This window comes from Labeo rohita, chromosome 12, assembly GCF_022985175.1.
Source record: "Labeo rohita strain BAU-BD-2019 chromosome 12, IGBB_LRoh.1.0, whole genome shotgun sequence".
Lineage (NCBI taxonomy): Eukaryota > Metazoa > Chordata > Actinopteri > Cypriniformes > Cyprinidae > Labeo > Labeo rohita.
In genome coordinates, this window is record NC_066880.1 from 17781596 (window position 1) to 17809196 (window position 27601).

A 27601-nucleotide genomic window follows, 5' to 3' on the forward strand; every position below is an offset into this window, starting at 1 on the left:
TGCATAGCACTGTGGATCAAACCGTTGTTCCAGCTCCACAATGTAAGAAGTACACCACACCAGAATCCAATTATTTTTGAATAGTACAAACATATTTTAATGTACAATTAAATAATTGGCAAAAAAAATCTGACCACCATAACTTTAAAAAAAAGAACAGACAACCAACCAACCAACCAAACAGTAAAACTACTGAAATCAGAGCCGTTTTTGCTCCTCTCAGCAAGCACCAAAGTGTTAGCAAGAAAAAAAGTGGTCAAAACTAGGAACCATAAAACTGTACGGTTGGTTTTCCAGTCCGTTTCAGAAAAAAGAAAGAAAAAGAAATTTACATTTCAAAGCAAATTGCCATGGTTTGTACAGTGAATCATAATCTATATACTCTATATGCACTCATAAGACATTTCCTTAAAATGCCATGTTATTTCTCATTATTCCCAAAGTGGGACGTATATGGTATGACAGCAGTGTCACGTTGCATCAATACATCTTTGAAAAAGTGTAATTCAATATCAACTCTTGAATTAGCTTCAAGTTTTTATTCTCAAAAATAAAATTAAATATCTATATATATATATATATATATAAAAACAAATATTGTTCTTGTCATTTATAAAATAATTCTAAAGCCATATTGCCTCGGTTTTGTATTCATCCAGCACCCCTTTAATTAAACAAAACAGTTCATTTATAGGTTGTCATATCATCATCATCATCATCATCATCATCATCAAAAAAAAAAAAAAAAAAACCCAAATCAAAAATCCACTTTTTAATCAAAAACTATATCTTCCCCACTGTACTTGTGCACAGGATGGAGATAATGACGAGTCATTGTTGGTTTATTACACACTAATGAAATCCTTGCAATGAAGTACACATACAAAGGCGCATTGGTGCTTGTCTGACTTACACTCCATTTATGTAAAAAAAAAATTAAAAAAAAAAAATCTCATATTAAGTCTAAGCTGCCCATAGTTCTTCAACTCAAAGAATTTTAAATCAACAGGAAATGTGTCCATTTATCTCCATTCACATATATATATATTTTTACAAAGACAATTAATTTTCAGTAATTTATTTTCAGTTTGTTTATACATTAAGGAGATCACTTAAATCCCAAAGTTCAGAACACTAGAGATGCGTGTGAAGCGTCAGAACAATTCCTTGCTGTGTAGATGTCGGAGGAAAGAGATTGAAGAGGGTAGTTCCCGGTGATTATTTGCAAAATCCATAATCGCGCATTGACATTTAGTCTCAGTAGAGTTCCCTGCACTGTTTTCTAAACACACCTGTAGTGTCATCAGGTTCCTTTACTGAGAAGAAGGGCAAAGTGAAAACACATTCATGGGACAGGGGTGTATGAGGGTGGGAAAACTGCGACATGCACAGGACAAATATTTCCCATGCAACAAGCCATCAGAAAACACATACTCATTTCCCAAACACTATCAAAACTTAATTTAAGCCCCATCCACCCCTCAAAAAAAAAAAAGAAAAAAAAAAAAAAAAAAAAAAAAAAAAAGAAAGTAAAGAAAGAAAACGAATAAGAATATAAATTCATCCTTTTATAGTCAGGTTCTATCAATAACAAAAATATACTCTTCAAAAATTTTAGGAGTTTCAAATAGCATATGCCATACACTGTCCAAAACAAAAGAACAAGAAAATATCTATTAGCCAACCAAAAGAGCCGAGTAATAAATAACAGTTATTACCAATGCCATCATAACATATTCATTACATTGGTGAGAATAAATCTAATACTCTCCAAAATGGATGACATTCTTGACTGCTTCGAGGAAAAAGAAAACAAAATAGTCCATTTCGTTTACGCATTTTGCTTTTTAATTCATGCCACTTTTAAAATCTTAAAAAATATCTATAAAAAAGGCAGACTTCTTAACCCCAAAAATATTTCTGGTCATATACCAAGAGGAAGTTTTTCCCATCCCTTAACCCGAAACCCTTTGAACACAATTGGCAAAAAATATATTTATATATATATTTATATATTAACAGCAATAACTTACCATTCATTTAACTTAATTTGTTGACTTGCACATGTAGTATCTCCCATAGGAAGTTCAGTTCTTTTTAATTACATAAGAAAAATATTAAATAATAATAATAATAATAATAGTAATAATAATACTATCGACAGCCTTTGTGAATCCTAGATTTGCTACCAAACCCTGGCAATCAGGACGATCAGTTCTTCGAGCACGGCAATGTTACATCAAATCTAACGAGTGATTCATATCTTGGTTATTTGTCAGCATGTCATTTGTCCCTTGCCCATGCAAGGCTCCCATCCCACCTAGCTGTGAAAGCATGGCACTCTGGTCTCCTCCAAACGGGCCCTGGTCCATCGCATTAGCCTGTTGGGACGTCTGCGGTTGTTGCTGTGGAGGTGGGGGTGCGACCATGCCACCGTGATGCTGAGGAAGATGACCTGGGTGTGGGGAGCCCGTCTGGGTCTGGGGCGAGATGCGATGGGGCGAAGGCTGGGGCTGCAACCGAGGAGATGGACTAGAGTTTGGCGGTTGGGACTGAGGCCGAGGCGACGGCTGGGGTGAGCGGACTTGATTGCTTAAAGAATTAGGCAACTGCTGGCCCTGCAAATGGGGAGACTGGGACATCTGTTGCTGAGGCTGCTGAGGGCTCATGGGATTGTGTTGAGCAGGAGATCCTCCTCCTAAGTGTGACTGTTGTTGCTGGAGGACCCGTTGCTGGTAAGCTTGTTGAAGCATGGCTTGAGATTGGGAACTGAGCTGAGCCGACTGCATCGGTTGCTGCTGGAGGGAACTGCCACCTCCGGGACCTCCATCAGGACCTTGGTGTCCAGCCATAGGCTGCTGCTGCTGCTGTTGTTGTTGTTGCTGCTGCTGCTGCATCTGGAACTGCTGCTGCAACCTCTGTTGCAGAGCTACTGCAACCTGTTGATGCAACCCAGAATAGTTTTGCTGGGTCCCTGCTTGGGGTCCCCCCTGTTGCTGCTGGACACCACCAGGCTGAGGTTGGCCAGGCTGCTGCGGGGGCATTCCAGATTGGCCAAGATAACCCTGCTGCTGGGGTGTTTGAGGATGCTGGAACTGTGTATGGTTTTCCATATGTTGCTGCTGCTGCTGCTGCTGCTGTTGCTGCTGCTGCTGCAAATGCCGCCTCATCAAATCTCTGAACTGGGGGGAGATGTTGGCACCCTGATTGGGCATAACACCTTGCTGCTGTTGTTGCTGCTGCTGCTGCTGCTGCAATGCCGCCATCTGCTGTTGCTGCTGCAAATTCCCACCCATCATAGACCGCTGTTGAAGTTGCTGCTGCTGCTGTTGTTGCTGAAGTGGATTCATTGGCATACTAGTTCCTTGTGGCATATGCATGCCTCCTTGAGTTGTCCCAGGATTTACATTCATTTGCTGGCCATCAATGAGTCCTGGACCTCCACCAGGTCCTCCTGGTACACCTGCACCTCCCGCTCCAGGCCCACCTCGGCCAAGGTACCTAGGAACCCGTTGCCTGATAAAGGTCGCCATGAGCTGAGGGTTTGAACGTAGTATATTCAAGACTTGCTGTTGTTGATGCGGAGAGCTAGGTAACCTTAAGGTTCTTAGGAGGTCCTGTATTGCACCCTGAGGGTGATTTACAGGGCCGGCACCTGGAGGTGCAGCCCCTCCTTGGCCCATCATACCCATAACACCCTGCTGCTGTTGCTGACCAACTGTCTGCTGCTGTTGCTGTTGTTGAGGTGCAACCATTCCTTGCAGACCCATTTGGTTCATAACACCAGGTCTCTGCTGAGGAGGCATGCCAGGACTATTCCACTGCTGCTGTGGCGGCACCTGAAGTTGGGGTCCTCCTTGCTGGCCCTGCTGTAATTGAACTTGCGGGAGCGGAGCCTGAGGACCTGTCTGCTGCTGCTGCATGCCTGCTGGAATCATTCCCTGCTGTTGATCCATGTGAGATCGGGCCACTGCTGCTTGTGTCTGGGGTGGCATTCCTTGAGGACCAACCATTGGAGCTCCAGGAAGGTTCATGCCCATCTGGTTTTGAGTTTGGGGACCCTGATGAAGGCCATGTGGAGGCATCATTCCAGGAGCCTGGTTTCTTTGCAGGATCTTTTGCTGAGCCATTTGCCGTTGAGTCTCTGCGACTCGTTGAATCTTCATGGCAATTTCTACAGCTGCAGGTGGAGGGCCAGGTGGCTGATGCTGCGGCATCACTTGCTGCCCTATGTTCGACTGCTGCTGTTGAGGGAAGCCACCTGGCACCATGCCTGGCTTACCCATTGACTGAGAATGTGGAGAGGAGCCTGGAGGTCTTTGCACATATGGAGGAAGGTTGTTGGCATGCTGAAGATGCTGAACTGATGTCGGCTGTTGCTGCTGCTGTGGGATCATAGGCTGTTGCGGGGAGTTCATCATTCCACCACTTCCAGTCATTTGCTGGAATTGATGGGGCATCCCTACCAACTGCTGTTGCTGTTGTGATGGAACACCTCCAATGACAGGTTGAGTCACTGGAGGCTGACATTGCTGAGTGGGTGTCTGTGGGGTAGGGGGCTGAGTGCTCGGTGTAGGTGTGCTCGGAGCAGTAGTACTATTGTTCCCAGGAGACGGCAGCCCACCATTGCCTCCTGGAAGCTGCTGGCCTGTCCTTTGCATGCTGGCCATTCTTCTACGCACCATCTGGGCCTGCTGTAGCCTGTGCTGGAGCTGTTGTTGCCGCAGTTTCTGCTTGATGTTGAGGCAGAAAGGCACAGGGCACTTGTTCTCTTGGCAGTGTTTCGCATGGTAACAACAGAGTGCGATGAGCTGCTTGCAGATAGGACAACCGCCATTGGTTTTACGCTTGCAGCCTTTGGTATGTTGAATTACACGTTTCATTTTCTGGCAAGATGGAAGCGAGCAGTTGGCATTGCGGCACTGACAGGCGTGCACCAGAGACTGGATGCACCGCTGAATACTGAGACGCCGTGAGTCTCCAGGATTCTGCGTTGAGGAAGGAGCCTGGTTGTTGCTTTCGTCATCCAACCCCAAGCCCAGTTTTTCCATCTTGTGCTCGTGACCTTTTGTATTGTAGCAAGTGATGCAAAGATCATAGTCCTGTGAAGGAGAGGTTAGAATAATCATTAAACAGTATACCGGATAAAAGAACATCAATTATCAGCATTAAATATAACAATTTCTATAACTAGGGTGAGCAAACTGTTTTTCCTGGCATGAATTTTGATCGCATCAGCAAAAAAGGTCTCAGTTTGGGTCAGCTTTACACATAAAACCCGTAAAAATAATAATGATCTTCAATATGTGATCTTGTGCAATCTTCCCTCCCTTTCCATTCTATAGTCCTCACCTCACAAACAGTGCAATGGAAGCGAGTTTCAACATGGTGCTTGCACTCATTGCAGGTATAGACAAAGCGGTCCTGGCTCTGGTTGTGCAGTTCCACCAACATGCACATGGTGCTCCATTTGGAGCGCCGCAATGAAGAAAACTCTAGGTGCTTATCCCGTGCAAGCGTTAGGAAGGCATCACGGCCATCCATCAAATCACAAGCCATCAAAGGATCCAGGTCAACAATGGGCAAAAGAGAATTGGAATTGGGTGCCGCAATCAGTCGGATAACAAAGAACACCTAGCAATGAAGAAAAAAAAAAAATCATTATGCCAAGGCATACATTAACACTACACAAAAAATACTGACCAGGATGCCACCAGACTTGAAAAACAGTAAAAGTCAGAAAATGTTTCTTGATTAGACAGAAAGAAGAGACACTGAAATCAGCCTTTAGTCCTCTTCATACCTCTTTGTGCTTTTCCATTGTGGCATAGAGTTTCTGTGAAAGGTCATTGGACACATTTGGCATCCCCGGCTTCTTTTTGTTGGCTCGGCTTAAACTGCTCTTGTTCTTGCTCGTCTTCTTGTTGTTCTTTTTCTTGGCATTTTTGCTGTCACCTTTTGTTGTCTGGAGAAACAAAGACAAATGTTCACCGTTGTGTGAAAAAAGCACTTTAACAAGGGAACAAAACCTGAGATAAGCAAGAGCTTAAAGACTAACATCGACACTCTCATTGGACGTGCTGTTCTCCTCCCTCTTCCTTTCCTCTTCTTCTTGCTCTAGTTCTTTGATACTCTCTTCAAGCACATTGGGCCAGAAATCGCCCTCAAAATAGGGCAGTTCTTTGGCGCTAGTGAGACGATCCTCTGTTGCCTGTTTGAAGATGTCCTGTAAAAATAAAATACAAAATAAAATAAACTCAAGCCTTCAACACATTTCTAGATCTCTCGTATGCTGAAAAATATTTATAATTAAACACCAATAACATAAAATGTTCAAATTGTACCTTGTAGTCATGCACAATGCGCTCTGCTACGGCTTTATCCAGCATTTTCTTATACCACTCCTGCAGCCGCTTCGGCTTGGGTATCTTCTGGTCTGGAGGGTGACAGTGGAAGATGTAATCATCTCCTTCACTAGGAGGGCAAGCCCAGATGTGTCCTGTGGTAAACCTAAAAGAAGAAGAAAAAAAAAAAAAAAGGTTTAAAGAATTTCACAAGGCAAAAAAACCTGTGAACACGAGTTGGTGGCTGACATCTGCTGAAACAGTAGGATAGGGGAGTATCATCTTACCCTTGTTTTTTGGCATAGTCCAGATATCCTAAAAGAATTTCATGGTACACGCTTGTTCTCAGACAGCGTGGCTGAAAGAAGTGGACACTGTCCAGGTAGGATATGTAAACCCGTCTAAAGGATAGAGGAGGGGAAAAAAAAGTTTAGCAGGAAATCAAAACAGGCCAATCAAATAATAAAAAGCAGTTACATGTCTGACCTTTGATTAGGAGGTGGACAATCTGAGCCATACTCTTGCACGTGCATCCCAAAAAAACAGACATCAACACCTTCAACGTCTTCAAATGCAAATAAAGCTTTCGTTCTGTACGGAAAAGAATCCGCCATCTCTCCACTATCCACAAACCTGTGAAAAGGAAAAGGATGTTGTTAAAATCCAAGCAGACAAACAAGTCATAATGACAGTTATTACAAATTATAGCCCCGCCTCGATTTATAGCTTTACATTATAAATCAGAGCAAACAAACCAGAGTAAACAAATGTGGCTTCACACAAGAATATAAACGACAGACTGTTTTGAAAGAACTATTATTGAAACATCCAACAGATAAATGTGTTGTATTAAATGTGAGTGTCTGGTCTTAATCTACCCTGTCTCACCTAGACTTCATGCCTGGTTTGACTTCCACCACTTTGTCTGAGACATGAACAACACGGATAGTGACTTCACCAGCTTCTGGGTGATTCTGTCTCTTCAGATAGTCATTAACCCGCGTTTCCAAGAAGTTGCCTAGTTTGGTCTGTGGAAGCCCTGCACAGCAAAAAACAGGTTCAAATATCATTACTAATTGGACTATCAGTGAGAAGAAAACACTGGAAGAAGAATTACATACTTTTAGCAGCATATTTATTCTCTTTGCGGGTCTTGTTGGACTTCTTCAAACAGCCATCACACACAAAGCTAAACGAGGGGAGAAAAAAAAGATTTCTTAGGGTTAGAAACACCATTCAAAGAGCACAGTCAGTCAAAAGCTGTATTCAATTTCTTTGTAACAAACTCACCCTGATGGCCATATAGTGTCATTGTGCAAAACACAGATCTGATGCATCTTACGACCACAATCCATACATTCCACAAATCTACAAAGAGAATGGGAATAAAAGAAAATAAGTTTTAAAGCTGGGAATTTGGATGAGCAAACAAAACTAGATTTAAGGTTATATGAACTTACAGCTCAGGGTCGAGCGTGTCATTTTTCTTCTTTTCAAACTGCTCCTTGTTGATCGATCTGGAAATACATTCAAAATGTTAAAACTATTAAAACAAGAAAATGATTCTGCAGTATTAAAGGTGCATTTATGGTCTCGAAAAATCCTGCTTCAAAATCTGAAAAAGGCAAATCCCAGTGTACTGAGATTTATTGTTACAGACTAAATTAATTTAATTCAAAGTTTAGTTAAAGTTTTATTTTGTTCCATTAACTCTGAGGCCCTTTAGATGGGAATAACTACACATTTTCTGTGTTCAGGAAATGGATGGCACTTGACTACATAATGACTTCTGGGAGCATTTACACTTGATTTGTGTGTGGATAACTAAAACCACAATCGGAGGTGATCAGGGACAGATTATGACCATAGTCAATAGAGTAAATGCTTGTCCTTATTACTTGTGTAGATGAGTGCAGATAATAAATTACTCTAAAAATTAAAAATACCTCTGGGTCTGACAGAACATGGATAAAAATGGACTTTGTAGTAGATCATCAGTAAACTGTTTTAACTCTTGTTATGTGACATTATCACAAGAACTTAAGTATGCAGACACAGAACTGATAATGCAGACACTAGGAAAAAAAAAAAAAAACTGACTAACTTGTTTTTTGATGCAGGAAAAAAAAGATCACACTGTAATAAAACACTGATTAAAAATAGCGTGAAGTCACTTACGTTTGAGGTTGGGATGGGTCATCTCCCAAGGACACACTCTCACCCTGGATCTCATTGAAACACTTCTCACAGAAGTGATACCTGTCAGCAAGAAGCCCATATTTTGGTGAACTACACCATGCGCCAACACCACAGCCAATCACAGAGAGGCAACGAGGAGGTAGCCACCAATCAGTGCAGGACAAGGCAGGACAAGGCAGGGCAGGGCAGACAGGCCAAAGGGGGAGCGCAGGACAGGGTCGTCGCCAGAGGAGCCAGTCATGATGCAGGATTTTTGAGCAGGGGTTTTTGAGCAGGGAGGGGTTTAGGTGCAGATGATTGGTCAGATGAAAGCAGGCGATAGCAGACACGACAAACGTAAAAGTACAGGGGAGAAGAAAAGGGTCGACAAAGAAAAACATTAGACAAGACAGAAATGGATGAATAAGGAGGGAGACAACAACAGAGACAAGCAGAAAGCCAAAGCAAAGCACAGATTAGCATTTACATGTATAATGAGGAAAAACCATTACAGCAAAACAGGAGCAGAATTAATTGCAAAGGGTGTTGAGACTTATGGACACATGAGCACATTAAACATGAACAAAAAGACTGCAGCCACAATGTCAAGCAAACAGGCATTTTAAAGGTGTCCCCTAAAAATTGCTCCTTTCATGGCACTGGCATTAAATCAACATGACAGCACAAAGCGGTACGTTTTGTATAGTTTTACAAGCAAATACTGAAATTAAATTACTGGAAATCATGAAAAGATGGGGTCATACCACAAGAAATACAATTCTTTTACATACAGATTTACTAATACTATGAAAACGAACATACGACCAACCATAATTAGTTATACGGGGGTCGAGCTGACTGACAGGAAGAGAGAGGCGAGAAAGACAAGACAATGGTGGAAAAGTTTCAAAACAAAATGCTAAAGCGCCTGTTTTAAAAATATTTTAGATTTTGAAAAGCCAGTTGACTTCTGCTATTTATCAAAGGTGAAAGTTGAAGTTTCATATTTATTTGGTTCCACAGTGTTTTCTGATTTCTATTTATTTAAACTGCAACTTAAGTTTTTTTATTTTATATTACATCAAGGTGTATGCTGTGCTTCCAAGCTTTCTTATTCGTTTTGCTAATAAACATTCTACATTTCTTATTTATCCGGTTACAGAGGGTTTATGGATTTTCAGTTTTGTATAACCATTTGTAAGTTCTTATTTTGTATTAGGCATATAACATGGTGTATTATTATTCGTTTTGTTAATAAAAGTTTGTTACGTTACGTTTATACCGCTAATTTAAAAGTGAAAGTAAAATGCGCACAACGCCTTTACAACCTACTTAAAACCGAAGGAAAGTGAAGAGGGAAAACTCAAACTAAAAACAAATAACTGCTTGATGCCAAATTGCCGCTAATTTGAAAGTGAAAGTAAAATGTGCACAGCGCTTTTACTGAAGGAAAGTGAGGAAAAGAGAGAAAACTCAAAATGAACTAAAAACAAACAATTGCTAGATGCTGAACTGCTGCAAATTTGAAAGTGAAAGTAAAGCTTGAACTATGCCTAGCTATATTTTTTTCCCTTCGATTTTTTTTCTCTTAAAGAGATCTTAAATTTACCTTCATAAAAGCTGCAGAAATTTTAATAATTATATGTAGCAGAAAAGGAGCACACTTTAAAATGCCAGGTCTTTTCACACACATAGGATTTTACAAGGGACTGATTGGTGGAAAAGGCGGCATAACACGCTTATCAACTGTTGCAATTATCAGTTCACTTTATAAGGCCAGGTACAGTGGAAAAAAGCTGTTTCACATGCATATGTGATAAATAATCATAAGTCATTCATGTATATATATATACCAGGTGTATATATGCTTGTGTGTCAGTTGATAATGGCCTTAGTTGTAAGTTCCTTACCTGTTCTGATAACTAAAGTAAGCAGCATCTCGTGGTATAGTGCATAGCTGCTTCCCATAGCAGCACAGAGTTTGGGGAGAAAACTCAAACTGTGAAAGAGAACAATAAACATTAGCCAGTGTCATGTTTGTGAAAATTACTATTCAAACATATCTTTCAGATCAATATATTCTTGAATCTGTGGTTTGACAAATCTGGATGTTATGACTAACTCTGCAGACAAGAAAACTAATTTGGTTAGCACAACGCCGACACTATAATGCTCATTACTGCATAGAACTCGTATTGAATCTGTCACACAAAAAGGAAAGTATCGATTTATAAAACAGGAAACACCTCAGACAGACAATTTAATGTTCGTTCTGTTTTACCTTTCTGCCACAACAGTAGCCAAGACTCTGCATGACTGGGTCGATTTCCTGCTCAAAGACTTCTGCCAGCTTGGAGCAGTACTTGTAGACTCGTGACGTCTTGCGGTTGTATAGCCAGGCGTTGTTGAACATGAGCCAGATGTCATCCACATACTGCCACGGTTCTTGGTACTGGCCTGTGTCGAGCTTCCTTTTGATTGTTGACAAGTCCATGGGATTCTTCACAATGTCAAAATAGTCCTGCAATTCATCAAGTGACAAGGTTAAATAGTAGTTCAGTAGAAATATTCATCTACATGCAAGAGAATTAATACAGTCATTTTCAGCATTTAGAAAATCTGTAGATTTAACAAAGCCCTGAAGGTGTCAATAGTATGGGCCACTTTGGCATCATCAGCCTCACTTTTGCTGATATAAGGGGATGTCTGAGTTAAGGTAACACAGAAAGAATGCACCTTGTGAATTTACATACAGTTGAGGTCAAAAGTTTACACCCCCTTGCAGAATCTGCAAAACGTTCATTTTACCAAAATAAGAGGGATCATACAAAATGCTGTTGTTATTGTTAATTTAGTAGTGACCTGAATAAGATATTTCACATAAAATATTTTATATATAGTTCACAAAAGAAAATAATAAAAACGACCCCATTCAAAAGTTTACGTACACTTGATTCTTAATACCGTGTTGTTACCTGAATGATCAACAGCTAAACAGTTAAATTGCCTGCTGTTCTTCAGGAAAATCCTTCAGGTCCCACAAATTCTTTGGTTTTCCAGCATTTTTGTGTATTTTGAAATCTTCCAACAATGATTGTATGATTTTAAGATCCATCTTTTGACACCGAGGGACTCACATTCAACTATTACAGAAAGACAAAAGTTACTTTTACCCTGATCTTCAAATTCAAAAGGTTTTCACCCCCCGGCTCTTAATGCATCGTTTTTTCCTTCTGGAGCATCAGTGAGTGTTTGAACCTTCTGTAATAGTTGCATATGAGTCCCTCAGTTGTCCTCAGTGTGAAAAGATCTCTAAATCTCTAAATCATAGTGTCATTGTTGGAAAGGGTTCAAATACACAAAAACGCTGGAAAACCAAATAATTAGTGGGACATGAAGGACTTTTCTGAAGAACAGCAGGCAGTTTACTGTTCTGGATAAACAAGGGACTCGTGAACAGCTATCACTAAACAAAAAAAAATAAATAATAAAACACAGCTGTGGATTATTCAGGTAAGAACACAGTATTAAGAATCAAGGGGATGTAAACTTTTGAATGACCCCATTTTTATGAATTCATATTTTCTCTTGTGGACTGATATGTTAACATCTCTTATTATGTGAAATATCTTATTCAGGTCAGTACTAAATAAACAATAACATGTATTTTGGTAAAATAATTTACATTTTGCAGATTCTGGAAGGAGGATGTAAACTTTTGACCTCAACTGTATACTATTACATTTTAACGATGCAAAACTGCTTGAAAAAAAATCAGCAAATTATCCTTTAATAATATGGTTATGTTAAACCAAAAATAGCACTGTATTAAGATGGCTGTGACCACACAGCATACATACTGGTATTCCAAGCAGCGAAGGGTCCACAGGCTGGCGGAAGGGCAGAGACTCTGGATCCTGGCGGTAAAGAGACTCTAGTGTGGGCATCAGGGCCTGCCTCAGCTCCTCTGGCTTAAAAACTAATGACAAAGCAAGAAGAAAAACAGAATTACTAAAACAACAGTTCTTAAAATCTCTGACAGCAGCATGAAACAGTAAATTAAGATATTTTTGGTGAAACCTGAGAGCTTTCTGACCCTGCATAGACAGCAACGCAACTGGCACATTCAAGGCCCAGAAAGGCAGTAAGAACATCATTAAAACAGTCCTTGTGACATTAGTCGTTCAACTTTAGTTTTAGAAAGCTAAGAGAATACCTTTTGTGCGCAAAGAAAAGAAAAAAGTATTTTTTTTTCTTTTCTTTGCGCACAAAAAGTATTATCATAGCTCTCGGATTTCATCATAAATATCTTAATGTGTGTCTTAAAGATGAATAAAGGTCTTTCGTGTTTGGAACAACATTAGGGTGGTTATGTATTATATTTAGAGAATCAGTACCAAGGTACCAGTGGTTGGTTTGATACTGAAGACAACCCTAGCAGCTAAAATACAAAGGCTGGTTTGATCGTACTTTTCTTTTTGTTAGGGACTCCAGAAGGTGAACTGTGGGTTGCTGTAGACCCTGAACCCTCCTCCTCTTCTTTAGGCTCAGCCTTTATCTCTGGCTTTTTGTCCTCCCCAGCTGCAGTGGAAGAAGTCTCCATTGGCACACCATCACTCGGCTCCTCTTTCTTTATCTGACAAGTCACAAAGAAAGAAATCAATCCACATGGAATCATTTTTAAAGATAGAGGGGAGAATTAATATTATTCAGACTTTCTTATTTAATGAAAAAATTCAATTTCTTACCTCAGGCTTTTCCTCAGCTTTAATGTCTTCTTGTTTTCCAGTTTTTCCTCCTGACATGCCTTCTTCATCCTCATCCTCTTCTACTTTCTGCTTCACCTCCACCTTGGGCTCAAGGGTGGCTGTGGAGTCTGAAGGAACCTGCTGAAATGATGCATCTGCACTGCTGACGGAGGCAGGGGTAGCAACCTGGCCGTCCATTGGTAGAGAACCCTTATGAGACAACTTAAGACAGGAAAGGAAAAAAAATGGTTAAAAAAAAGGGGTCATAAAATTAACTGTATAGAAAGATCCAAAACTGAGGCCACATGTGAAAATGTCACTTAAATTAAATCTAATGCATTTAGGAACATTTTATGCTAATAGACATTTCATAAATCGTTTGTAGGTATTCTTCAGAAATTGTTGAATGTTTATATTTAGGATCATTCTAGGCAAGACTTTATAAATGAAGCCCCAGGATTTTTGTTGCATACCAAACAGCAGTACTCACTGGAGTGCGGGGATGCTGGCTAGCATTTGGTGTATGAGACACAGCAGGAGAAGTTCCTCCTAATGGCTGCATGGCATTGTCAGAACTGACGGACGGAGGTAACTGCTGACTGCCACTTGGGGTTAACTGGGGTAGGCTGGGTGTGTGAGGTTGGGGTGTCTGGGAGCCCGGCGTGGGTGTGGGGGTGCGGCTATGAGCTGGGGAAGGAGAATTCTGGTGGACGGGTGGGCAGTGGGGGAGGTTGATGGACTGTGTTGGGGTGGATGATGGAGGGACCCCACTCATGTTGTTAGGACCCAGAGAGCCCACTGAGGACCCGCTGCCTGCCCCTCCAGCAGACCCAGGCTGGGCTAAAGGACTGCCGATTGGTAAAGATGATAAAGTAGGCATTTGCCCCTGCTGAGAAATATTAAACAGAGCAAATACTTAGAATGCAGTCATGATGTAGAGAAAGTCATATTAACCCCCCCAGAGCCATGTGGAGTATTTTTATGATAGACAGACACACTTTATTGGACTTCAAAATCTCAACAGCCATTCACTGCCATTATAAATTTTAGGTGAACTATCCCTTTAAGAATGTACTCCAATTCAGAGAACATCTATGCTCTTACTTGAGTGACGGCGCTGTCATTTCCTGGGTGTGCCATGTCAACAGATCCAGCACTAAGAACTGGATTTGAACCTTGAAACTGTCCAGGTTGCATGTACTGATTTTGCATTTGTGCAACATTCGGCTGTGGCATCCTCGCATTAGCCATGCTTCCCTGAAACAGCCAAAACATTGCCCATTTAGATGAAATATTTTGTGCACACACTTAAAACAAACCTAAACCATGAAACTACAAAAGGTATCACTTCCAGTCACAGTAATGACCTGGTTAAGAGTTGTGCTGAGTGGAGGAGGAGGTGTAGATCTCTGCTGGCCCATGGACTGCATTCCCATATGATTCCCAAAGGGATTCATACCTGCAATGCACAGAGCAGAAAACAGAGTTAATACATATACACAGCAAAAACAGTAATATTGTTAATTTAAAACAACAGCTAATACATTTCAAAATGTAATTTCTTACAGTGATGGAAAGCTGAATTATCAGCAGCCATCACACCAGTGTTCTGTCCTAATTTTTTGGGAAAACCATGATTAAGTATTTAGAATATGTTAGTAAACACACATGCACATACACTACCGTTCAAAAGTTTGGGGTCAGTACATTTTTGTTGTTTCTTTTTTTTTTTTTTTTAAGAAATTAATACTTTTATTCACCAAGGATGTATTAAGTTAATAATTAAAAGTTTATTAAAAGTTAATAATAAATAATTTACATTGTTATAAAATATTTATATTTTGAATAAACACTGTACTTTTTAAACTTGTTATTCATGAAAGAATCCTGAAAAAAAAAAAAAAACCAACATCCAACATTGATCATTCTAATAATACATCCGCATATTAGAATGATTTCTGAAGGATCATGTGACACTTAAGACTGGAGTAACAGCTGATAAAAATTCAGCTTTTCATCACAGGAATAAATTCTATTTTAAAGTATGTTAAAATAAAAAACATTATTTTATACTGTAAAAACATTTTGCAGTATTACTGTTTTTTTTCTATATTTTTAATCAAATAAATGCAGCCTTGATGAGCATAAGAGACTTCTTTAAAGACTATTACAAGTCTTACTGACCCCAAACTTTTGAACGGTAGTGTATATGTGACGCGATCTAGGAAAACCCAATACATGGTGAAACTACCTTTTTTAGGTTTTGATACCATATGAAAGCCCTTTTCAAAAGTGTTTTCATTTGGTCCATAGCCTGAACATAACAAAAGTCTTCATTTGACTGATAGCTATGATTTACTAGAATGGAATTTTGAGAAAAACAGGTTTAAAGTGAGACATCTTTCACTTTCAGTTCATGGTTCAACAGACTGTCATTGAACTCCTCCTCTTTAGCAACTTCATCATCCAATCCTTCATCTCTAGATGTGAAATAGACCATTACAACATTGTTTAAGGCACTGAGATCAAGATTGAGCAGAATGAGACAAGTCAGATTGTTTGAAGTGAGAAGCTACAGTAGCCTACTTAAGACTGTGTTGTTGCGCTCCACCATCTCACGATTAAAAAAAACGCATTTGCGTGCCATAGTTTACACAGCACCTCCGCAGCGTGTTCTTGAGAAAGACAGTCATTTCTGCTTGCTGCAATAAACTGCAATAAGCTATTTTTCTGCACTAAACGAGTGAATTTTGCCAAGATATTTTCAGAGATGACAAACAAGATGTTATAGAATAATAATTTAATGAAATCCTAATTTTGACGAAAAAAAACTGACATTCCTCAAATTTCCTGAAAACGTCCCAACACGACATCTGATGGGTTTTCCTAGATCGCATCACATATGTATAAGAGATATACAGACCAGCTGCATTCTGCATCCTGGTCATCATCTGGTTTGGAACAGTAGGCCGCATCACTGAAGGATCCGGGAGAGGACCATCTACAGGTAGAGGGGCAAAACAAGAAAACAAAAAACAAGACCCTAAGAAATTGCTTAACAAGAGGTGTTTTCTGTTCTGTTCACATATTTCTTTAAGAACCCAAAGTTTGAGTAGGACAAACTGGAAGACCCTGTTTTAATAAAATTTACAATTTACAGTTGAGGTCTGAACCTGCAAAATTGTAATTTTAACAAAACAAGAGGAATCATACAAAATGCATGTTATTGTTTATTTAGTACTGACCTGAATAAGATATTTCACAAAATAAGATGTTTACATGTAGTCCACAAGAGAAAATAATAGTTTTAAAAGTTGACATTCCCTTGATTCTTAATACTGTGTTGTTACCTGAATGATCCACAGGTGTGTTTTTTTATTGTTTAGTGATATTGTTTGTGAGTTCCTTATTTGTCCTGAACAGTTAAACTGCCTGCTGTTGTTTTTCAGAAAAATCCTTTTCAGCATTTCTGTATATTTGAACCCTTTCCAACAATGACTGCATGATTTTGAGATCCATCTTTTCACACTAAGGACAACTGAGGGACTCATATGCAACTATTACAGAAGGTTCAAAGACTCACTAATGATCCAGAAGGAAAAAAACACACATTAAGAGTGGGGGGTGAAAACTTTTGAACATAATTGGGACTTGTACATTTTTCTTATTTTGCCTAAATATCATATTTTTGTCATTTCGCACTGCCCTTCAGAGCCTACAGAAGACAGTTACATGTTTCCCAGAAGACAAAATAAGAAATTTACCCTGATCTTCAAATTCAAAAAGTTTTCACCCCCCAGCACTTAATGCATGTTTTTTTCCTTCCTAAGCATCAGTAAGCGTTTAACTGTTTAGGACAAACAAGGGACTATCACTTTAAACGAGAGAAAAAAAAAAAAACAGCTGTGGATCATGCAGGTGTCAACACAGTATTAAGATTAAAGGGGATGTAAACTTTTGAATGGGGTCATTTTTATAAATTCAACTATTATTTTCTCTTGTGGACTATATGTAAATATTTTATTCAGGTCAGTACTAAAACAATAAAATGCATTTTGGTAAAATAATTAACATTTTGCAGATTCTGAACGGAGGATGTAAACTTTTGACCTCAACTGTACCTGCTAATCGGTAGCAAGGAGAGACAAGTTTGGTGGATGAGTACTCACTCGAAGGCAGTCCTGAGGGTGGCCCTGTCTGACCAATCCCAGGGGGCCCTTGCTGCAGTCCAGTCGGGGGCATACCAGGCTGAGTAGGCATCATGCCCTGCTTCTGTAACCGTGTCCGTCGCTTTTCTTCAAGTTCCTTCTGGATCTTATAAATCTTCTCAGCCAGCAGGTGATAATACTCAGCCTGAAAGTGTGATGTATGAATAGTGACACAGAAATCAGTGAATACAATGATAAACATTAATCATTAAAAGGCAACAAGGCGATATACTCACCCTGCTGTTAGCAGACTCATACATGTCCCCCTCAACTTTACGCGCATAGGCCACTAGATTCTCCATCCGCCGGTCCTTCAGTGCAGCTGGGTCTGGAGTGGGAAAAATGGCCTGGACTCTGAAGAATTAGAATAGCAGCAAGGGACATGGAAATTAATATCAACTGAATATCAAAAGACGGGTTTTTAATGTGTTATTTATTAGTAATTATTATTAGAATAATACCAACTGAAGTACTTACTCTTCCCCTACAATTTATTTAGTTTTTTATTGCCATTCCAGCATCTATGACTATTTTCCTGACATTTTATAATAGTAATAATGTTGTAGTAATGAAAAACAACAACTGACACATCTGATAAATAATAAAACTTACTTCCACTACGAACTGCAACTAACTAAAAATGTAACTTCCTCAGGCTTAATTTTCACATAGCAGTGTACAACTTACAGTTTGTGCACCAGGTGGTTGCGTAGATCCTGGGTGATATCTTCGTGCCAGCTCTTCCTCATGCCAGCACTGGAAGCTGGGTTGGCCACAGGCATAGACCCCACACCGCCCACAGAACTGTCATTCATCAGACTGGGGAAAGGGGAGTGAAAACAAATGAGTTTATATATGGACTTATCAAAATTGACAGACACCTGCCGCTGCAGATTAGTGTTACTCTAAGATTTTAAGTCCCGAGAAGTGAATGGTGACTAGTTATGCAAAATTAACCCACAGGTTTTTTGTTTTTTTTGTTTTTTTACCTCTGCGAGTTCATATTCAGATGCAACATTGTATCCTGGAGAAGGCTAGATTGCTGATTCTGAGACTGACCACCCACTGCTCCGTTTACTCCCATGGGATTTGCTCCTGTAATAAGAAAGGTCATGAGAAGAGGTGCCACTGCAAAACTTGATTTCCAATTCTAATGAACAGTTTTGAGTCAGTAAGACTTTTTTAAAGAAATCATGCCAAGGCTGCTTAAAAATACTGCATTTATTTGATATTTTTTAACATAAAATAACAGGATTATTTATAAATAAACAAACAAACAAAGAAATAAATTAGGGCTGTAAAAATGATTAATCACAACTCACAAACAAAAGTTTGTGCGTTACATAATATGTGTGTGTACAACTTTTTTTTACACTTTGGATGCAATTAATCGTGATCAATCGTTTTCACTGGGGCTGTCAAACGATTAATCGCAATTTAATCGCCTACAAAATAAAAGTTTGAGTTTGCCTCACATATGTGTAATTAATATGTATATATAAACACAAATTAATGTATATATTTAAGAGAAATATGTTATTTATGTACAAAATATTTTATATATATATATATATATATATATATATATAAATAATATAAATTATAAATATTATAATACATATGTTTGTAAATATTTCTTAAATGTATACATAAATGTGTTTATATTTATATATACACATAATAATTACACACAGTACACACACATACTAGGCAAACTCAAACTTTTATTTTGTGTGTGATTATCCACGATTAATCGTTTGACAGCCCTAGTTATGATTAATCACGATTAAACCATTTGATTAAATCGCAGTTAATTGATTTGATTAACCGCATCTAAAATAAACATTTGTAAAGCATGATAAATCGCGATTAATCTATTTGATTAATCATGATTAATCAATACAAATGTCTTTGCCTTTTACCTTGTCCTTGCTGAATAAAGGTATTAATTTCTCTAAAAAAATACCTTACTGACCCCAAACTTTGAAATTTACGTGCACAAATACCAAAAAAAAAAAAAAAAAAAAATAATAATAATAATAATAATAAAAAAAAATACTTGAAATTTGAAGTATTTCATTACCCATTGTGTTCGTTGTCCGTTGTGTTTGTTGGACAGATGGAGGCTGGTTTCCCTGGTATGTGAGGCCCAGGGCTGCGTAAGCCCTCTCGATGGAGCTGGGGTCTATCTGTCCAGGGGTACTGAGATGGGGGGTACTGGGTGGACCACCAGTTACATTACCCAAAGAAGGACTTAACCCCACACCCGCAGTGCCTAGGAGAGCTGAAATCATTTGGAGACCAAAAAAAAAACAGAAATTAATCAAAATAAGTGACAGTTTTTATAGAAATCTGAATATAGTAATACACTTGTTGAAATGTCCATTTTTGCAACAATGAAGAAAATGAATATTACAAGGATATAAAGTAACTTGATATGAATGGAGCAGCATGTTTTGCATTAATACACACACTCACACTGCTGATTCCTCTTGTCTCCTGCATTTTTCAATGGTAGACACACAGGACAGTCATGCCGCGTGCAGTTCTTCCAGTGAGAGATTATCTGTCTGGATGAGGCACAGTGTGCCACTAAAAAGCCATCAAAACACAGACCTAATATTAGTAATAGCACCATGTTGGATAAATACGCAGAACTACTGAACAACAGTACCGAAAGTGCCACGTTGTTTCAGTTCTATGCTGTTTATACACCCACCTTGGCAAGATTTGCCAGCCTGGCAGTGTGTCATGTGGTTGAGGACGTTCTTCATGGTGCGACAGTGGGGCAGGTTACACTGCCGTACTTCCCCGTTGGCCTGCTCTCGCCGCTGGCACTTGTGGGCATGGAGCAAAAGCACCAGCTGCTGCTGTATGAGTTTGCGCTTTTCCGGGTCGGCCGCTGGAGGAACTCCTCCCACCGCTGTTGCAGACACGGCTGATGGAGCCGATCCGGGACCGAGAGCTCCTTGGGAGTTAGGCACCATGCTGGCCACTCCTGTGGCTCCGGCAGCACCCACTGGGGAAGGCTGGGAAGCCTGCTGTGAAAATCCCAAAATAACAAACATTAAGATATCTTGTAGACTTCTTTCAAATGAGCGTTGAATCCATATAACTGAATACAAACCATGCCAGGTATGCCCTGTTTCTTGTCTAGGTTAAACTGGGCCGGACTGTTGGGGAGACCTGGTTTGTTCTGGAGCTGAGGGGCCAGCCCTGCAACACCCAGACCCTGACTGGCAGTCTGACCATATGGGCCTCCATAGGGGCCTGAAGCTGCATTCATACCCATCTGCAACAAACAGACAGAGGGAGATAAGAATGCTTTACTTACAGAGTCAAAATTTGGATGAATACATGAAAGGAGGACTGTACATTTTGCAATATGGACTAGTGTTTGTGTCAGCATAGTCTACACCAGGGGTGGGCAACGCTGGCCCTGGAGAGCCACATTCCTGCAGAGTTTTGCTCCAACCTTGATCAAACTTACCTGCCTGTAGCTTTCTAGCAACTCTTAGACCTTGTTTAGCTTGTTCAGGTATGTTTGATTAGGGTTGAAGCTAAACTCTGCAGGTCTAGATACACTACCAGGCAAAAGTTTTTTATGCTTTTTAAAGAAGTCTCTTCTGCTCACCAAACCTGCAGTTATTTGATTGAAAGTACAGCAAAAACAGTACAATTTTGAAATATTTTTACTATTTAAAACAACTCCAAAGCAACTCAAAGGACATCGCTAGAAACCCCAAAAACAAAAGTTGGTTTAATTTGATGAAATTCTGACAAATATATATTACTACTATACAGTAGCATGTAAATTCTAGTCCATGATTTCATCCTTTAATTTAAACAGTAAACCTGTTGTACGGGTTTGTGGAAGAGGGCAGGAAAAAAAGTTTTTCCATTTATTTGATTACATTTTTTTAAATTAAATTGTTCAAGCTGTCTACATTTATTTGATTACCACCAGTTTTGATAATAAATTTGCATTAATTCATAAAACACAGAATCCAGAAAAATTTAAAGACAATCTCCAGAAAAAACAAACAAACCTAATTTCATAGGGTACTACTGGTAAATTAATTACATTTTAATTTAATAATTTATTAAATTATTAAACTTTTATGAATTTAAATGATTTGACTTTTTTTTTTTAATTTAAACCATTAAAACGGAATCCAGAAAAATGTGGAATTTGGGAAAAAATAAAAATGATATAATTCTCTGTGAAAGATGAGAGATCATGACCAATTGCAATGTGGAACTTACTGCACATATTTAGCTCATTATCATTAATATTTTAAAGCTGATTATTGGCCTTTATTAAGAACTAATCTACATTAAATGACAAAAATGCTCAGTCGGCATTAAACAGAACTTGTCTCTTCTCAAATTGTGATGTATATCAGAAAGAAACACAAGGTAAAAATGTAGGCAGACTAGTGGCTTGATTTTGTCCATCTGGAATTGATTGGATTACTGTCATTTGCTAATTGCTGCGATCTCATGAGAGTAACAGGTTGCTGGCAGGGAAGCATTATTGCCCCAAAAAGTCATCGTCATATGGCTATAATTTATCATTCTTAATATATTAGTCCAAAAATGATTACAAATCATTAAAATGTCACATTTATTGGCTGATAACGATATATCATGCATCTCTAATGAGGAATAAACAAGATAATTCCAACATAAAGCATTTCTATAAACGTGCCTCAGACTAAGCATGATGAAGCTGTCATTACCTTATTCATTGCTCCAGGCTGCTGTGCCCTCAGTCCACCCTGTCCTCCTACTGTCTGCTGTTGCTGAAGAGCCTCCGCTAACAGGTTACTGCTGCTGCCCATGCCTGGGTTGTGATGTCCCATTCTGGGCGATCCGTTCACCATCTGCGCTCCGAGTATGTTTTGCTGCTGAGGCACTGGCCCTCCTGGCTGCTGCTGCTGTCCGTTGCCTTTCTGAGGTCCGAGCATATTCCTGTTCATGTTGCCCACCATCCCTGCCATCTGCTGCTGTTGCATAAGCGTGGCCTGTTGCAGGGAAAGATGTTGCTGCCCTTGCGGGCCCATGCCCTGAGTACCTGGAGAAGCCTTCATATTCCCAAAAAGCCCCATTGAGGCTCCCGCTGGGCCGCCCATCACACCCTGCTGCTGTGGTGCAGATGCCGATCCATGTCGGAGGAGTTCTGAGAGCTGCTTGTGTTTGGCCGCTGCATCCTGGCCACTGGACATAACTCCTCCGATGGCACCGCCCCCACTACCCAAACTGCCGTGCAACTGGCCGAGGTCCCCTCCATTTGCTAGACTCAGCTCGGAGGAACTGATCAGCTCATCTGGAAGGTCGTGCTCCAGGTCAAAAAGCGAGCCAAAATCTACAGCAGGAAATGAGAATTTAGAAGCAAAATTAATGATGGGAGATTAATATGTAATATATGCCAGACTTGGCATAGATTCAGCAATATACCCAAACACTAACATCTGGACATTAGAAAGAACATAAAATCAAAAGTTAATTGGGAGAAAACAAAGAATGGATTAAAGGGCCATTCACACAGAATGCGTTTTATTTATTTATTTATTTTATTTTATTTTTTTCTGCCCAGCTTTTACATGTAAATGAGCTAAATGGACATGTTAGGCATAAGGCTGTTGTTTGTTGCAACATTTCTCTAGACCTTACAGACCTATGTCTTGAGTTTTAAGGCAGAACACAAAAATGCACTGTGTTAATAGTCCCTAAATCTGTGTGCAATGTCAGTTTAATCAGAGCTTTCTTACTCATGAAAAAGTACAGGCATGTTCACACCATGGATGATAAAACTATAATTTTAATAATTATTCTAATTCTACAATGACAGAAGAACAATATTGTTGGAATCGCTTGCAGAAAGATTTTTTCCAGGTGATTAATGATAAAAACATTGACAGGGTAATCGACTTTAAAGAAGCAGCACACGCAATTATAATTTAAATCATAAACGTACATACACCTTGCAGAATCCTCAAAATGTTAATTATTTTACAGAAATAAGAGAGATTGTACAAAATGTATGTTATTTTTTATTTAATACTGACCCGAATAAGAGATTTCACATTAAAATATGTTTACATATAGTCCACAAGACGAAAAAATAGTTGAATTTATAGAAATAACCCTGTTCAAAAGTTTTTGATTTTTGATTTTTAATACTATGTTGTTACCTGAATGATCCACAGCTGTGTTTTTTTAGTGACCATTCAGGTCCCACAAATGATTGGTTTTTTTTTTTAGCATTTTTGTGTGTTTAAACCCTTTCCAAAAATGACTATGATTATGAGACCCATCTTCTCACACTGAGGACAACTGAGGGACTCATGCAACTATTACAGAAGCTTCAAAAGCTCACTGATGCTCCAGAAGGAAACACAAATACACAAAACTGCTGAAAACCAAAGAATTTATGGGACCTAAAGGATTTTTCTGAAGAAAAGCGGGCAGTTTAACTCTTCAGGACAAACAAGGGACTCATGAACAACTATCACTAAACAAAAAAAAGAAAGAAATAAAAGAACACAGTATTAAGAATCAAGCATATGTAAACTTTTTAACAGGGTCATTTTTGTAAATTCAACTATTATTTTCTCTTGTGGACTAAATGTAAATGTCTTTTATGTGAAATATCTTATTCAGGTCAGTACTAAATAAAAAATAACATGCATTTTGTATGATCCCTTTTATTTTGGTAAAATAATTAACATTTTGAAGATTCTGCAAGGTGTGTAAACTTTTGACTTCAACTGTATTATAAACAGTACGTTATCATGCATTGGTGTGAATGCCTTACAGTCATCAACATTACTGTTCTTGGTATGAACGGCCCTTACAAATACATGAATATACAGCATGGGCAGTTAAAATGGATATATGAAGCTAAGAAGAGACCACCATAACCACTTTCTGTTAGCATATTATGAAAATACAGTTTGTGATTTAATCATTTGTACTTTTGAAGTACAATGCAAAATTAAGTGTAATGAAATGGGCACATCCTGTCATCGCTATGTAAAGCTGTCATTCAATCCAAAATGATGTGCCAAACACTTCCACAGCCACTTCGCTGGATAACTGACAGCTGTGTTTATTAATGACTGTCTATCTGAAATGGCTGGCTGTGGTTTGACAGGAAGCCAAACACAGATGAGTACATGTGGTTGAATTAGGATGTACAGTATTTAGATAGTCACTATAAGTTCATGTTATTTGCTGATGACACTTGCTCATTTAAAATGGAATTTTATTGTGATGAAATTTATTTTAAAAAAAAAGCTATTTTTAGGCAAGTATTGCAATCATCTATACCTACCATTTGCATCTATTCAAAAGTTTTTAAAAAATATATACAAGTATGTAATTTCCTAACATACAAGTATGCTTTATCGTATCTGACAAATCAGTCAGTGCATTAGTAAAACAGGTGGAAATGGTCGATTTGGTCGACAAATGAAGTGAAGCAGCTGTGATGGAGACCACACATTCACTCCACAGACAAAACAATTGGATGCTGAGCGTGTTGTTCATAAAAAACGCTAGACTCAGATCCACTTACATTTATGCAACTTAAAGAATTCCCTTTAGTATCAGAACCGGATCAAACTCGAGTTTGAACAAAAGGTTGAAAACATTAGAGACATCAACAAAGAAACGTACTTCGCTTTTGAAGATGCATTCAAGTATAATAACTCGATCTCGTAACATTTAATAAAAAACAACCGGACACTTACGTGGTAATAATTATTACCGCTTTTAATATTAAATGTGTTTTGTGGTTTGTTTTTAAACAGACAGGCTCGTCAGTTGTGTTATGGCTGAACAATGGAAATCAAGATCCGAAAAAAATGACCGACGCACTAAAAGGCTATTTGAGCCAGCAAGCTAACTCACTCAAACACAACACAAGTACATTGCTATCCTCCAAATCACACAAACAGTAAACCTCTTTCATTCAAACTCCATAAATTAGCAAATAAATTCATCTAAACCAGTGAAAATCCTTCGGACTTAAAAATAATGAAGAATGAGTTGATATGCATCTAGCTAACAATGGCAGGGAGTTGTTGTGCGGGCCTTCAGCATCAGTTATTAGCTGACCAGCTAGCTAACCAATATTAATCAAATTTATTAACATTTAAAAAAAAGCTGGGAAATATGTTGTGTGAAACACAAGGAATAGTGGCTAACGTATGTGTTCGCTGCACATGGGCAGTTTGTGAAAACAACTGTGTTCAAGTGCAGTCAGAAAGTTTTGAAGTTGATTGACTCACAGTTTAGCAGGCTAATTTATGTTAATCACTGTCGATTATTAGTAAATAAAGGCACGTTGATTAAATCCTAAGACTAGGCTTGCAGAAGTCTAATTACTGGTGCATTTTGTATAAATCGTTGTACATTACATTTATTATCTGAAGAAGTGATCCAAACTCTTTGCAAGTGGGAACCAAACCGAAACAGGCGTTTCACAGAAAAACAAATAAATCCCACTACTGTAGTTGCAACTGTAAATCAAATATATTTTTCATTGCATCACTCAGTTTTACATTTACACCAGTTGACACCAAGCACAGACCCAGGCTGAGGGGAAAAAGCAGCGTGCAGCCCCTGTGAGTGAATCCCAACATCGATAGAGAAGCGCTAATGCTAACCTAGCTGGAATGACAAGCTAAAGCTAGTCTCGTGCGGATCCGACGTAGTTAGCTTCCCAACTAGCCTGAGCTTGCTAGCCTGACATAAAACTAAAAAAAGAAAACCCCATTCCCCGCTTAAAGACTTCAGTGTGCACGGGCACATAGAAAACAAGCAAGCAGCGATTCAAATACCTCAGCGTGGTGAAAATTAAACAAAATAAATATTTACCGTTTCCATCGCTGGCTGAGGCAGATAGTGCCGGGGAGGACAGTTTAGGCCTCTTGGCTGAAGGCGGGCCAGACTCCAGAACGTTCTCGGCCATATTTTTTAACGAATTAAAATATATATCCTCAGAGATAGGCGCCTAAGCCTATTCGTAATCCTCGATTTTAAAAATATCGCTTTTAAAAATATGACATTTCCCCCTCCTTTTTAGGGACGAAGGGGGGGAAAGTCCCGTGTACAAAATACTCCTCTTTCCTGGGTTCGCCTCTCGATTTCAGCTTCGGCGTATCAACCCCCCTCCCCAGCCCGATTTTTGTTCTTTATACAATTCTGCAAGCGGAGGAGGAGGTAGGGGGAGTCGGCTCGGCAAGAGAGGATAAAACGACACTCGCAGCGGCTCTGCTACAACTCATCTAGTCCCGTCAAGAGTTACAGAATCGAGCGATGATATGTTTGAAATCATTTTGCTCGTCTGCCATATCTGTTCGCTACATAGGTGTGTTTGTGTGTTTTGTAGACAGTGTCGTATGGTCGTGTTAGTATCAAATGGCGTCAAAATAGTATCAAAAGTTAAACTGAGCCTAAATGTGAGCTTAATTTTCATTCTTTAACATTCGTTTTAATCAGAAGGTTGGTATTTAGATTTCTAAAAATGTTTGCACAAAATTATTAAATTTAGTCTATAATGAAAATGCAAGTTCACATTGCTTTATGTCGAATGTGAAACGGTCAAAATTAAAGTAGTAATTAAGCTATACTAAATTTAAGTGGTTGAATTTAACAGGATTAAGTTATTAGCTGCAATGGCTTAAATTAAAAGTAGGCTAGTTATTCAAAAAGTAGAATAAATAACCTACAATATCCAACTTTAATAAGTATTTTAACTTCTTAGAAAATATGTACAAAACTATGTTCTGATTTAAGAATTACATTTGATTTATGCAAGATTGCATGCTGTGGAATATGAATTCTGAATTTTGAAAGAAAGAAAAATTCAGCAGCTGGTTCTGTAGCAACATTATTCTGTACACCTGTCCATCTACATTTGCAGTCAAAATTATTCAACCCCCCAGAGATTGCAGTGCTTTACAAATACAAGCTTTTCTGTCGAAATTACATCTATAACAGATTACTGGCATATTAAAAGTGATAATGTCAATATATAATGTAATATTTTTGAGTTCTAGAATGTTTTAATAACACGGCTATGTCATAATTATTCAACCCCTATTTGCCATTG

General features: G+C 38.9%; 1 protein-coding gene across 10 annotated transcripts; it reads right to left on the reverse strand.

The window, feature by feature from the left end:
• Window positions 1-70: 70 nt before the first annotated feature.
• ep300a (E1A binding protein p300 a) lies at window positions 71-27165 on the reverse strand. 10 transcript variants are annotated; one of them, XM_051124991.1, is made up of 32 exons: window positions 26365-27165; window positions 22221-22846; window positions 20606-20770; window positions 20198-20516; window positions 19957-20070; window positions 19562-19762; window positions 18468-18573; window positions 18166-18297; window positions 17715-17832; window positions 17440-17623; window positions 16194-16271; window positions 14837-14884; window positions 14638-14729; window positions 14375-14527; window positions 13761-14159; window positions 13271-13492; window positions 12993-13158; window positions 12383-12501; window positions 10804-11043; window positions 10433-10521; window positions 8523-8633; window positions 7805-7861; window positions 7635-7712; window positions 7466-7533; window positions 7233-7383; window positions 6831-6977; window positions 6632-6745; window positions 6345-6510; window positions 6059-6226; window positions 5804-5965; window positions 5353-5634; window positions 71-5102 (listed from the first exon to the last, which is right to left on the reverse strand). In XM_051124991.1, exons 1-32 carry the CDS (start codon window positions 26456-26458, stop codon window positions 2235-2237), a joined length of 8037 nt encoding a protein of 2678 aa, XP_050980948.1. In that variant the 5' UTR covers window positions 26459-27165; the 3' UTR covers window positions 71-2234. The 10 variants fall into 10 exon arrangements, with proteins under 10 accessions (XP_050980948.1, XP_050980946.1, XP_050980945.1 ...); XM_051124989.1 differs by having other exon boundaries at window positions 19951-20070; XM_051124988.1 differs by having other exon boundaries at window positions 19951-20070; window positions 20198-20519.
• Between the last annotated feature and the right edge of the window lie 436 nt (window positions 27166-27601).

Excerpts from the sequence above, each read along its gene's own strand:
- ep300a (XM_051124988.1), bottom strand. The coding sequence starts at position 26,458 with ATGGCCGAGAACGTTCTGGAGTCTGGCCCGCCTTCAGCCAAGAGGCCT. Across the intron at positions 6,978-7,232 it reads AAACCAGGCATGAAGTCTAG|GTTTGTGGATAGTGGAGAGA; the intron begins GTGAGACAGGGT and ends TCCTTTTCACAG. Across the intron at positions 6,746-6,830 it reads TGTCCACCTCCTAATCAAAG|ACGGGTTTACATATCCTACC; the intron begins GTCAGACATGTA and ends TCTATCCTTTAG.